Raw genomic sequence first — 14100 nt, 5'->3', positions numbered from 1 at the left:
GATGTGAGAAAATACTGACAAGGAATTCAGCTCACTCAGAAAACAAATCAATGAACAAAATGAGTATTTCTCCAAAGAAATTGAATTAAAAAAAGAATATAGCAGAAATCCTGGAAATGAAGCAAGAAATTAAGAGTGAGCTAATGATCATAGAGAACAGAACCAACCAGTTAGAGAAAAGAACCAGTGATATTGAAGACAGGAATCAAGAAATGATGCAGAGGGAAGAAGAGAGAGACCTGAGAATAAAGAAATACAAAATAGCCCTACGAGACCTCCCTGACTCCATAAAAAAATTAACATTAGAATCATAGGAAAGCAGAGGAGGAAGAGAGAGCGAGAGCATGGAATAGTCTATTAAAACAAATAGTGGATGAGAACTTCCCAAATCTATGGAAAGAACTAGATCCTCAAATCTAAGAAGCAAACAGAACACCTAGTTACCTCAATCCAAAGAGGCCCTCTCCAAGGCACTTGGTAATGAAGCTGTCAAAAATTAGTGACAAAGAAAAAAATCCTCAAATCAGGGAAAAGAAGGAATGGCCTGTTCTGGCTCAGGCTTTAGATTTTCCTAAAATCTTTCAAACATGTAGCAGCTGGCGCCAGCATACCCCATATCTCGCAATAAGAGGCCCAAGACCTGGCACTAGCACCAGCCTGTCTTGCTTCACAGCTTCGTCATTCCTGGGCACCTTCAAGCCAAACATAAGTAGAAGCCATCTGCAGATCACTCTATAGGTTGTGCTGTGAGCCCCCAGGCAGGGCACAGGCAGAAGACCAAAAAGAAAAAAAAATCCAAAATATGAAGATAGTGTAAGGAGCCTTTGGGACAACTTCAAGTGTACCAACATTCACATCATGGGGGTGCCAGAAGGAGAAGTGAGAGAGCAAGATATTGAACACCTATTTGAAGAAATAATGACAGAAAACTTCCCCTACCTGGTAGGGGAAAAAATAGCCTTACAAGTCAGGAAGTGCAGAGAGTCCCAAACAAGAGGAACCCAAAGAGGTTCACACCAAGACACATCATAATTAAAATGCCAAAAGTTAAATACACAGAGTCTTAAAAGCAGCAAGAGAAAAACAGTTAGTAACCTACAGGGGAGCGCCCATATGACTGTCAGCTGATTTCTCAAAAGAAACTTTGCAGGCCAGAAGGGAGGGGCAAGAAATATTCAAAGTGATAAATAGCAAAGACCTACAACCAAGATAATTCTACTCAGTAAAGTTATTTAGAATTGAAGGCCAGATTAAGAGCTTCACAGACAAGAAAAAGCTAAAGGAGTTCATCACCACCAAACCAGTATTATATGAAATGTTGAAGGGTATTCTTTAAGAAGAAGAAAAAGATAAAAAAAATATGAACAATAAAATGGCAATAAATAGGTATCTATCATCAACAATTGAATCTAAAAACCAAACTAAACGAAAAAGGAATCTAATGAACAGAATAAACTAATGAATAAAATAGAACCAGAGGCATGGAAGCATGGAATAGACTAATAAATCTCAGAGGGAAGGCAGGAGGTGGTAAGAGATTAACCAAAGAACATATGCATTTATGCTTTACTTATGGACGCAAACAATAGGGCAGTGAAGGTCGGGGGTGGGTTGGGAACTGGGTGGAAGGGAGTGATGAGGGTGAAAAAAGACAAACATCTGTAATACTCTCAATAATAAAGATGAAAAAAAATGTATTCCCAACCCATATAAAAGACCAATAATTTTTTTAAGTGAAAAAGTCACATAAAGAGTAAGGCTGGATAATTTCCCTAAAAAATATCTGAATAAGCTTGAGATTGTGTGATAAAGATACCAAAGGTATTGGGGTTAAACAGCAAGAATTGTTAGAAGGCACACCACACTATTTCTGATTCATTTCTAAACATATCCATACTTCCTTTAAACAACCATGCTTCTCTAAAAGTCCTAGCACAAAGACCACTTAAAAAATTTTTTTTCTTGTGGAATCTCAGAGGGAAGGGACAGGGGTGAGTAGGTAGGAAGAGATCAACCAAAGAACTTGTATGCAGCCCAGGTGGCATGGCTCAGTGGTTGAGTGTTGACCTATGAACCAGGAGGTCAAAGTTCGACTCCTGGTCAGGGTTCATGTCCGGGTTGTGGGCTTAGTCCCCAGTGGGAGGTGTGCAGGAGGCAGCCGATCAGTGATTCTCTCTCATCATCGATGTTTCTATCTCTCCTTTTCCCTTCCTCTCTGAAATCAATAAAAATACATTACAAAAAGAGAGAACTTGTATGCATATATGCATAATCCATGGGCACAGACAATAGGGTGGTGAAGGCCTGGGGCAGGTGGCAGGGAAGACTTGAAGAGATCAGTGGGGGAAAATGAGGGACATAACTAATACTTTCAACAATAAAGATTAAAAAAAATTTTTTTTCCAGGCTTGAGTAAGGCTAGAAATGTTGAGTTCCACAATACATACTAGAACATTGTAGTGTGAAAAAAAGAAAGAATATCCATCAAGAGGTAAATAAACTGTGATTCACTCATAGAATGGCATATTAGACACTATTAAAAAATAATTAGATGTAATATATGCAATCTGATTTGAAAAGATTTCCATTATTAGTGTTACTTGAGAATGGAAAGATGCAGAAAAGTGTATAAAATATAATCCCATTTTAGTAAATAACAATGACAATCCTCATAGTCCCCAACCCTACACAGGGTGGGACAAAAGTAGGTTTACAGTTGTTTGTATGGAAATACAATAATCTATATAGATAAAAGGCTAACATGCAAAGTGTCCCCACGGGAGTTTGACAGGGAGACCGGGCGATCGATTGCTCGCTATGACGTGCACTGACCACCAGGGGGCGGCGAGGAATGAAGGAAGGCCCTGGCTGGCAGCTGGAAGAAAGGCCCTGATTAACCCTGATTGCTGGCCAGGCCTAGGGATCCTACCTGTGCATGAATTTCATGCACCTGGCCTCTAGTTCAGTGATGGTGAACTTATGATATGCATGTCAGAGGTGACACGCAAACTCATTTTTTTGGTTGATTTTTCTTTGTTAAATGGCATTTAAATATATAAAATAAATATCAAAAATATAAGTCTTTGTTTTACTATGGTTGCAAATATCAAAAAATTTGTGTATGTGACAAACAGCACCAGAGTTAAGTTAGGGTTTTTCAAAATGCTGACACGCTGAGCTCAAAAGGTTTGCCATCACTGCTCTAGTTAATAAATAATCCTATCTAATTAAAGAGTAATATGCAAATTAACTGCCACTTCACAATGAAGATGGCAGGGCCCACAGCCAATAAGGAGGGAATATGCAAGTTGATGTGACAAGGCGAGAGGTGGGAGGTGGCTCCAGGCCGGAGCAAAGGCGGTGCTGGTAGCCAGGGGAAGGAAGGCCTATTCTTGCACGAATCTTCATGTATCGGGCCTCTAGTAATATAAGAATAAACTGTTTTGAGTACCCACAACTGTAAATCTACTTTTGCCCCAATTCAATCTATTTTTGGTGCCTGTGTGCGTGTCATATAAATAGTAGATATAGATGTATGGTATGGCATATATAATTGAAAGAAAAATACCGAATGATTAATATTGATATCTTGAAAGAATTTTTAAAAGAGTTCCCACAATAAATATGTAAGAAATGCTGTGATTGCACATACTTGCATACATACATGCATGAAAAGATGGCAACCAAAATCATTTCGATAAGTATTGAGATATATGGATTTTTACTTTCTTCCTTATTTTTTCTTTCTATCTGCATAATTTGCTATTGACACATATCCTATCTAATAAAAGTCAAAAAGGGTAATTGTGCCTTCGCTACGCTTCCCATTGGCTAATCAGGGCAATATGCAAATTAACTGCAAACAAAGATGGCGGTTAATTTGCATACTAGGCTCCAAGTGGTGGAGCGAAGCCAAACGTACCCAAAGCCTGCCAAGCAGAGAGGCCTCACGCCCCGGGATCAGCAGAGCCGGGAGGCCTCATGGCCCTGGGATCAGCGGAGCCAAGAGGCCTCATGGCCCCAGGATCGGCAGAGTCGCGAGTCCTCACAGCCCCAGGATCGGCAGAGTCGAGAGTCCTCATGGCTCGGGATCAGTGGAGCCGGGAGGCGTGATGCCTGGGGGGCGGGGCTCTGGCCAGAGCCCAGCCAGTGCGAAAGCCTGGGTCCCGGGTGCCAGAGGAAAACTGGTGCCAGCAGCCAAGGGAAGGGAAGGCCTATTGCAAGAATCTCTTCGTGCAACAGGCCTCTAGTTATTTATACAATCAGAAAAAAGGATGTTTTTATTTGGGGGAAAATAAATATCACCGACCTGAAAAACACTGCAAAAAGCTTTGCAATTTAAAAAACATATGGTGCTATAGCTAAAGATATTATGAGTTATGCATAAAGTTTTTAAGAAAAGTTAATTGTATAGTGCAGGCAATACTTTTTGCCAACACCAAAGACAAAACATCCTATGTAAACATACACACACACACACACACACACACACACACACACATACACACACACATACCTGGATGATTCAGAAGAGTATCAAGTTCTTCTTTGGCCACAACCATTCTTAATCTATCACTACTATCAATGACAAAAATAATGGCTTGTCCATCTCTGTATAATATAAAGAATGACAAAAATTATAAGATAAACTTACCCAATTTCCCATGTTTGCTCTCCATTTGCATGTCGTAACCTGTGTATTATCTCTTCATATCCTATGTGCATTTATCATTATAGGCTTTGGTACTGTTTCTTATTAGTTCATATGAGTGATTAATATATTAATCATTAGTGGTTATAACATAAGTTCTTTTCACTTAGATGATAATAGGGTAAATTTAATGACTTGTTAGTTCATAATTTAAAAAAATTACAAGTAAAACCACAACCCATTACACAGATATAACCATTATTAATTTTTTGTGTAAATCAATTTTGACACTGTGTATAGTCACATGTGAATATCTACATCATACAAATGGAATCCTCCTGTTTTATACACTGCCTTTTTGATATATATGTACATTGACCTTTTTCACTGTATAATTTGAACCACTTTTATATGAAACATTAAAGCTCTACACTAGTGTTTCTCAAATAATTTTTACCATAACCATAGTGAGACATACATTTTACATTAAGATGCAACAGACACATAACTATATGTAAATATATTTGAAATAGGTCCCCTGAAACAATACTTACAAATAGCTTTTTATTTTACTCTATTTTATTTTTTAAGCTGATAGCTAATCACTGAACTAGTTTAAGAGTTCACTTACAGATCACAGTGGCACTTCAAAAATCACTGATTTCCCTCCTCACCCCTTCTTTTAATAGTTGTAAAGTATTCCATTGCATGATGTGCTATCAAATATTGTCAATCTTCTATCATTGGACTTACAGGTTATTTTTAATTTTCATAATTATGAAAAACTTCAAGATAAGCATTCTTCTAAATACATTTTATAATTTCTTAACATTTTAAAGATCTGTTCTTAGGAATAAAATTTCTAGGAGTATATATAAAATTTAAAGTTTTAGATAAACATTGATAAACTGCCCTTCAGAAATGCTATATCAATGTATACTACTCCCAGCATTTTTCCTACCCTCTTTCAGCATGGTCCTTATCATTCTTTTCAATTTTTGCAATTCTAACAGTATATTATTTTACTTTGTATTTCATGAATTGCTAGTGAAGTTCAATAACTTTTCATATATTTATGGGACATTGATATTTTTTTGTCAATCTCTTATTCAGTCATAAATTAAAATTTTAAAGTTCAATATCATTATTAATCACATAAATATAAAACTAAAACAACTTTTAAAAAATACTTAAAAATATATATTTGTATTATTTCACAGAGAGATAGAAACATCAATGATGAGAAAGAATCATTGATCGGCTGCTTCTTACATGCCTCACATTAGGGATCGAGCCCACAACCGGGCATGTGCCCTGATTGGGAATCAAACCCTGATCTCCTGGTTCACAGGTCGACGCTCAACCACTGAGCCACACCGGCTGGGCTAACACAACTTTTGAATACCACTTTCTCCTGTCACTTAAAAAAATAAATGCAGATTATCACAGTCATATACTACACTGGTACAACTAGAAATATCTTTCAAGAGCTTTAAAGACAGTCAATCACTTTGAGACAGTAATTTTATTTCTGCTATTTCTCTATGGAAAAACAAAGCGTGACAAAGATTTATGCACTAAGATGTTAATTGAGGGATTGTTTATAATCTTCAAAAACTGAGAATAGCCTTCCTACCCAAATAAAAAAACGATTGAGCAAATTTTGGCGCAAGTATATGAATAATAATAGGCAGCCATTAGAGTTACAATCTTTGTGTGTTTCTCCTGATTTCCCTTATAGAATGTCAACTGAAAAAGAAGGACAAAAAGTATGTATAGTGTATAATATTAGAAGGCTCCTTCCTCAATTATGTAAAGTGTAAATTGTATATTTCAAAAACAATCTTTTATATCTTTTAGTCTAATAGCTCAAAATGCACTTGTTCTCTAATAATCAGAAAAGTATAGAGACACAAAAAATAAATTTACTATTTTTGTAAACTCAATAGTAACCATTTCACTATTTAACCTACAATTTATCTATAATATTCATGAATCCAGTAACTTCTTCCAAAAAAATTTTGAAGGGAGTTAAAATAAAAAAAAGTTACCTTGTTTTTACTATTTTCTACGTATTTTTTTATTTTTTATAAAGTAATTAGAATAAAAATTATTTTTAAAAAGTAGCTAAAGTAAATATGTAATTGTTATTTATTTAAAAATATTTTTATTTATTATTTAGAGAAAACCATCGATACGAGAGTGGAATATCGACTGGCTGCCTCCTGCATGCCCCCTACTCGGGATTAAGCCTGCAACTTGGGCATGTGTCCTCACTGGTACATGGGATGACGCCCAACAAACTATGCCACACTGGCCAGGGAAAATACATTAATTTTAAAAAGAATTTTTCTAAAACCACTAATTGGAGCAGGAATTAAAATTTCTATACTGAAAACTCAGGGTTTCTTAAAAAAAAAAAATAAAATAAAGTAACTCACATTTCCCCAGGAAATTTAATGCAAGATACCACACATGCCACTTTCCCTTTTCCAAATTGACCCTCAGATCTGAAATACACTTTTCCCTCTACCTCAGAGTCCTCTGGATCAATATTTGATTTAAAGAGGACTTCAATCTATTAAAATATTCATTGAAAAAATATCTGAAGTAAATCTTCTGGGTTCCTATCTGAGAAATAAAATGTCTGTTCTCATATTAGCAGGAAAAATTAACCAATCTAAATCAAAATCTGATCTGGCAGTCATCACACACCATTTCAAGGCAAGTATTCATAAGAGGCATTTAGTCAAGATATATTGCTTACAAGTTTCAGATTCTAAAAGTGAGTTATACTGCCTTTAAATGAAGAGTCCTAGTAATATTAGAAGTTAATGAATTCATTTTAACACTGAATAGAAACCCTGAGAGGGTGTAACACATCTGGATGCTAGTAACTTGACAGCTGTTAATCTAATGTGAGTAGCAAGTGCTTGATTTGCATATGCTGACAAATATCTTTAGAATTGCTTATAGAACAAATGGGTCAAGAGTACTGTTATTTTAACTAAATTTATTCAATAACTATTTACTGACGCATACACCCAGCATTATACTTGGCCTTGAAATAATCTGAAGGAAAAATAATGCCTGCCCTTGAAGAGGAGTTCACGAGACTTTAAGATGTAGTAAGTGTGATTACAGAGATGTGAAACTACTGTGTGAGCACTGGGACAGAATAACTGGGCAAAATAGTGAAATTCCATAGAGGAGGGGACTTTTGAGCAAGTCCTTAACGCAAGGGTAGGGAATTCGGCCTGCAGGCTGAATAATGCTCAGGAAATCATTTGGTCTGGCCCTGTCAAGGCATGAGGGGGTGAGTTAATTAAATGTCTGACCAAATATAGCAGGCTAATTTTTAAGTTAATAATTTTGTATGGCCTGTGAATGATGTTATAAATGTCCAAATGGCCCTTGGCAGAAAAAGGTTCCCTACCCCTGCCTTAAAGTATGACTATATTAACCTTAAGCAGCAGAGTATAGTAGAACTAGGTGTTGAAAACAGACCAGTCCTGGCTGGTGTGGATCAGTTGGTTGAGCATCACCCGTGGCACTAAGAGGTCATTGGTTTGATTCCCAGTCAGGGCACATGCCGGGGTTGAAGGCTGGATCTCTAGTAGGGGGCGTGCTGGAGACAGCCGATCAATGTTATGCTTGCACATCCATGTTTCTCTCTTGCCCCTTCCTCTCTCTCTAAAAAACCAATAAACTATTTTTTTGGTTTGTTTTGTTAATCCTCACCCGAGGATATTTCCTCATTGATTTTTAGGGAGAGTGAGAGAAGAAAAGACAGAGAGAAACATCGATGTGAGAGAGACACATCAATTGGTTGCCTCCTGTATGAGCTCCATCCAGGGCCCAGGCTAGGGAAGAGCCTGCAACCAAGGTATGTGCTCTTGACCAGAATTGAATCTGGGACCCTTTGGTCCGCAGGCTGATACACTATCCACTGAGCAAACCAGCTAGGGCAATAAACAATTTTTAAAAAATATATGTATCTTTATTGATTTCAGAGAGGAAGGGAGAGGGAGAGATAGAAACATCAATGATGAGAGAGAATCACTGACTGGCTGCCTCCTGCACGCTGCCCTGGGGATGGAGCCCACAATCTGGGCATGTGCCCTGACTGGGAATTAAACCCTGACCTCCCCTCCTGGTTCGTAGGTCAATGCTCAATCACTGAGACACGCCAGCTGGGCCAATAAACTATTCTTAAAAAAAAAAAAGAGAGAGAGAGGGAGAAGAACACATGCAAAAGCCCAAAGTTATAAAAGATTTCATGCATATGAGAAATAATGTGAAGTATGACTGTCCTTTTAATAAAATTAGAAAATGCACTAGTATATAAAAAATAAACACTGCAACCCAGCCCATGTGATCACTTGGATTTCTAATCATTATTTGTTATTATGACATACCCAACATTCACGATTATACTTACTTATAATAGTGTTCCCAGAGGTTTCTATATCTTCCTTGGCCTGACATGTCAAACACTGTAAAAGACAAACTAAAAAAAATAAAACAACAAAAAAACCATGACTATATTATAAGCTACTAACTTTAAAGTGTAACTTTTACTTAAACTTTTAAATTGCTTTCAATAAAAGAAACCACTCTTGAGCCTTGGCCAGTGTTGCTCAATTGGGTGGGTGCCCTCCCATGCCCTGAAGGGTTCTGGCTCGGTTCCCAGTCAGGACACACGTCCTGGTTGTGGGCTCAGTCCCTGGTAGAAGGCGTGCAGGAGGCAGCTGATCAATGTTCTGCTCTCACATTGGTGTTTTTTTCTCTCTTTCCCTCCCCCTCTAAAAATCAATAAAAAATCTTAAAAAAAAAAGAAAAAAGAAGTCATTTTTAAATATACAATATTCAACTTGGGCCAATTTTCAAGTACAAATGCTATAAAATAAATTTGTTGAATAGAAATATGATTTTGTAATGAGTAACATAAAAAAAATGTTTTCTTTGCTAGTGAGGTTATCAACATTTGTCTGAAGTCTAAATTCTAAAAAATAATCCAGAGGAATTGGTATAAATATTTTAACACCTATGGACTCCTGAAAAAAACAAGGTACTTTTTCTAAGAATAGGAGGAATGACTAGAAAGATCTAATATTATCATTTTTACCCACAGCTTCTTAGTCACAAATATAACAAAGTGAATTACCTGGATGATTTGAATTTCTCTATGCTGAATCCTATTGTTGGAACTATATCTTGAGATTGAGCCTTTAAGGTAAGAAAAGACAAAGCTTAGAAATTTGCAATTATCAAAGATGAATTTTTTTCCTCAAGTTAAAAAAGTGCATCCAGGTTTTCCAATTCTAAAAATCTGTTACTAAACAGATGGCAGGTTTTGCAATGGGATCACTGGGGGTAAATTCTTTATAGAAGTTTAAGGTTTACTAATTGTGAATTTTTATGACATGTATTAATTCACATTTTGTGGCTTGCTGCAAGTTAAAATGGACTTAAAGTGGTTTGATAAGTCATGCTGAGTTCACATACAGGATTTTTAAATCTTTCAATACATACTTATTGGTTTACATACACTATGGGGAATGTCCTTATGTCTGGATGGTATACACCAGTGGTCAGTAAACTGTGGCTCGCGAGCCACATGCGGCTCTTTGGCCGCTTGAGTGTGGCTCTTCCACAAAATACCACGTGCAGGCATGCATGTACAGTGCAATTGAAACTTCGTGGCCCATGCGCAGAAGTCGAAATTTTGTGGAAGAGCCACGCTCAAGGGGCCAAAGAGCTGCATGTGCCTTGCGAGCCGCAGTTTGCTGACCACTGGCTATACACAGTCCCTGCTCTCATGGAATTTATAATCTAGACTAGAGGCCCGAGTGCACAAATTTTTGTGCACTCGGGGGAGAAGGGGGGTCCCTCGGCCCGGCCTGTGCCCTCCCGCAGTCTGGGACCCCTCGGGAGATAACAACCTGCTGGCTTAGGCCTGCTCCCGGGTGGCAGAGGGCAGGCCCAATCCCTAGGTGCAGTCCCTGGTTGGGCTCAGAGCAGGGCTGATTGGGGAGTTGGGGCGCCGCCCCCTGTCATGCACAGAGCAGGGCAGATTGGGAGGTTGCAATGCCGCCCTCAGTCACGCTCAGGGTAGGGCCGATTGGGGGGTTGGGGCACCGTCCCCTGTCACACTCAAGGCAGGGTCGATGGGGAAGTTGCGGCACCATCCCCCGTCACGCACAGAGCAGGGCCCATCAGGGGGTTGGGGAGCTCCCCCGTCGGGCACAGAGCAGGGCCCATCAGGGGGTTGGGGAGCTCCCCCCTGTCACTCACAGAGTAGGGCCGATAAGGGAGTTGGGGCACCGCCCCCGTCACACACAGAGCAGGGCGGATCGGGGGTTGGGGCGCCGCCCTCTATCACCCACAGAGCAGGGCTGATCAGGGGGTTGGGGCGCCGCCACTCTCATACTCAGGACAGGGCCGATGGGGAGGTTATGGCTCTACCCTGTCACACACAGAGCAGGGCGGATCAGGGGGTTGGGGTGCCGCCCTCTATCACCCACAGAGCAGGGCTGATCAGGGGGTTGGGGCGCCGCCACTGTCACACTCAGGGCAGGGCTGATGGGGAGGTTATGGCTCTACCCTGTCACACACAGAGCAGGGCCCGTGGGGGGAGAGGGGGGTTGGGGCGCCGCACCCTGTCACACACAGAACCGCAGGGCGATCAGGGGGTTGGGGAGCTCCCCCGTATCAGGCACAGAGCAGGGCTGATCAGGAGGTTGGGGCACCTTCCCCTGTCATGAACAGAGCAGGGCGGATAGGGAGGTTGTGGCCCCGCCCCCTGTCACACACAGAGCCACAGGGCAATCAGGGGGTTTGGGCGCTGCTCCCTGTCACACTGATCCCGGTACCAGGAGGCCTCTCGGCTCCACTGATCCCGGTGCTGGGAGGCATATTACCCTTTTACTGTATAGGATAGAGGCCTGGTGCATGGGTGGGGATGGCTGGTTTGCCCTGAAGGGTGTCCTGGATCAGGGTGGGGGTCCCCACTGGGGTGCCTGGCCAGCCTGGGTGAGGGGATGATGGCTGTTTGCAGCTGGTCACACACCCTTCAGGGTGGGGGTTCCCACTGGGGTGCCTAGCCAGTCTGGGTGAGGGCCTGAGGGCTGTTTTCAGGCTGGCGGGTGACTGAAGCTCCCAACCGCTCCTTTTTTTCTTTTATTCTGGGCCAGCTTTAGCTCTGGCTCCAGCTCTGAGGCCTCTGTTGGTGAAAGCAGGTATTTGGCTTGTTTGTGTTCTATAATTGAAACACTGTATCAACTCCAGTTCTGAGATCCCGGCTGGCTGAAAGCAGGTTTCTGGGGTTTTTTTTTAGCTTCTATATTTGTAAGAATGTTTCAAACTGCAAGCTCAGAGGCCGGCAAGGCAGGCGGGGAACGTTGGAGTCCCCCGTCACTGAAGCAAGCAAGCCTCATGTTCCCTTCCAGCTGCCTGGCTGCCGGCCGCCATCTTGGCTGGCAGTTAATTTGCATATCTCCCTGATTAGCCAATGGGAAGGGTAGCGGTCGTACGCTAATTACCATGTTTCTCTTTTATTAGATAGGATGATTAGTGCCTAGTATCCTTCCAAAAATATCTTTCTTTTTGTTGATAATGTTGGACAGAATTCATTTCCTGCTAAATAAGCAATTAAGTTATAGACAAACACAATTTGGGGCTGGAATTAAGTGCAATGAGGTGTTTGGGGTGGGAGGCAATGGGGCAGAGGGTTGTTAGGAGGCATGGAAAAGGGGTACTCAGGAAAAGCTTCTCTGAGGAGGTGATATCTGACCAAGGAGTGAATATCAAGAAGAGGAAAAGTTATGACAAAATCTTGGCAAAGAACATTACAGTGAAATGACCCTAAGACAGGAAGAAACTTAAGACTTGGGCAAAGTATAAAGCCTATATGTCTAAGGCATATTACATAAGAGAAAGAGCTGTATGCAACAAAGTAAGGAAGGTACGGCCTTGAAGGCCATGAAGAGGAATTCTTTGTGGAGAGACTGTAGGTGGGCAAGAGTACAGCAGGGGATCCACTGACAAGTCCCACAGGCAAGTAACATGCCTTATACTGGCAACTTAACACAGTGTCTCCTAACATTTCCACTATCAAAACTGTTCCTTACTTTGATTAAAAATCATCCACCTTCTGATCCAGATGCCTAGAGGTTATTCTTGACTCCCTTCTTTTTTATATTCTCTATATAGCCATTCAATAAGCTTCATTAGTTCCATCTTACTAATTTAGGTCAGACCCTTATAATTTCTTGCTTTTAATTATTATAACAGCCTCCTAATTATTCCTAATTGCTAATAGGCTACCTTACTTAACTTCTCTAAGCCTCAGTTTTCTCAAATTTAAAATATATTGTCCTTAGCTAAAAAAGTTATCATGAAAATTAAATGTGTTAATGGATGCAAGATACTCAACAGTGTCTGGTCCATAGCAAATACTCAACAAACATTTGCTATTATTATAATTACTCTCAGTGACTTTATTCTATTCCCAATTTTCTCCATACTCCCGTAAGTTTAACTTAAAAAAAAAAATCCCCCTTCAGTTCATCTGATTGCTTTTATGTGAAAACAGGAAGAATAGAGAAGATATTGTTGCCTCACATCTTAAGTTCACTTTGCTAGTCTACTGGAAATCCTAATAAAAGAGAAACATGCAAATTGACCATAACCCTGACACCCTTCCCATTGGCTAATCAGCAGGATATGCAAATTAACTGCCAACCAGATTGGCGGCCGGCAGCCACGCAGCTGAAGCGAACAGGTGGCTTGCTTGCTCCAGTGACGGAGGAAGCCAACGTTCCCGGCCTGCCGCTGCCAGCCTCTGAGCTGCATTCTAAGCAACTATGTTGCAATTATAGAAGCTAAACAAGCTCCAGAGCCCTACTTTCAGCCAGCTTCGGCCTCAGAGCTTAGAGCTGCTGTGATGGCAACAGAGTTTCAATTATAGAAGCCAAACAGACCCAGAAACCTGCTTTCAGCCCTCAGAGCTGGAGCCGGCTCTCAGCTCCAGTGACAGCTATAGATGGTAAATAAATCCCAGAATTAAAAAAAAAAAGAAAACAAGGAGAGGCTGGGAGCTTAAGTTGCCCCCAGCCTGAAAACGGCTCTCAGGCCCTCACCCAGACTGGCCAGGCACCCCAGTGGGGACCCCCACCCTAAAGGGGGTGTGACCAGCTGCAAACAGCCATCAGCCCGTCATCCAGGCTGGCCAGGCACCCAAGCGGGACCCCCACCCTGATCCGGACATCCTTCAGGGCAAACCAGCCCCCACTCGTGCACCAGGCCTCTATCCTATACTACAGGCAGAGCGGGACAGCGCGAGCTGCCATCCAGGCCCCATGTGCAGCCCTGGGCAGCGGGGCATAAGCCCCGCCCCCAGCCGGGACCCCTGTGTACCACCTGAGCCCCCAGCCGGGACCCCCGTG

The 14100-nt window shown here is 41.1% G+C and overlaps 1 protein-coding gene across 6 annotated transcripts in view; it reads right to left on the bottom strand.

Annotated features, from left to right (window-relative positions):
• ARL6 (ADP ribosylation factor like GTPase 6) overlaps window positions 1-14100 on the bottom strand; it is a 49924-nt gene that overhangs the window by 23958 nt on the left and 11866 nt on the right. For all 6 annotated transcript variants that reach the window (XM_036350949.1, XM_036350948.1, XM_036350946.1 and 3 more), the window contains 3 exons: window positions 9819-9880; window positions 9093-9161; window positions 4517-4611 (listed from right to left, as the gene is read on the bottom strand). In XM_036350949.1, the coding sequence (XP_036206842.1) occupies window positions 4517-4611; window positions 9093-9161; window positions 9819-9880 (226 nt within the window). The remainder of the gene's footprint in view (window positions 1-4516; window positions 4612-9092; window positions 9162-9818; window positions 9881-14100) is intronic.

The sequence above is a fragment of the Myotis myotis genome, unplaced genomic scaffold (assembly GCF_014108235.1).
Source record: "Myotis myotis isolate mMyoMyo1 unplaced genomic scaffold, mMyoMyo1.p scaffold_m19_p_2, whole genome shotgun sequence".
NCBI lineage: Eukaryota > Metazoa > Chordata > Mammalia > Chiroptera > Vespertilionidae > Myotis > Myotis myotis.
The sequence above is the reverse complement of the archived record's forward strand: the minus strand, read 5'-3'. Positions and strand labels throughout refer to the sequence as shown.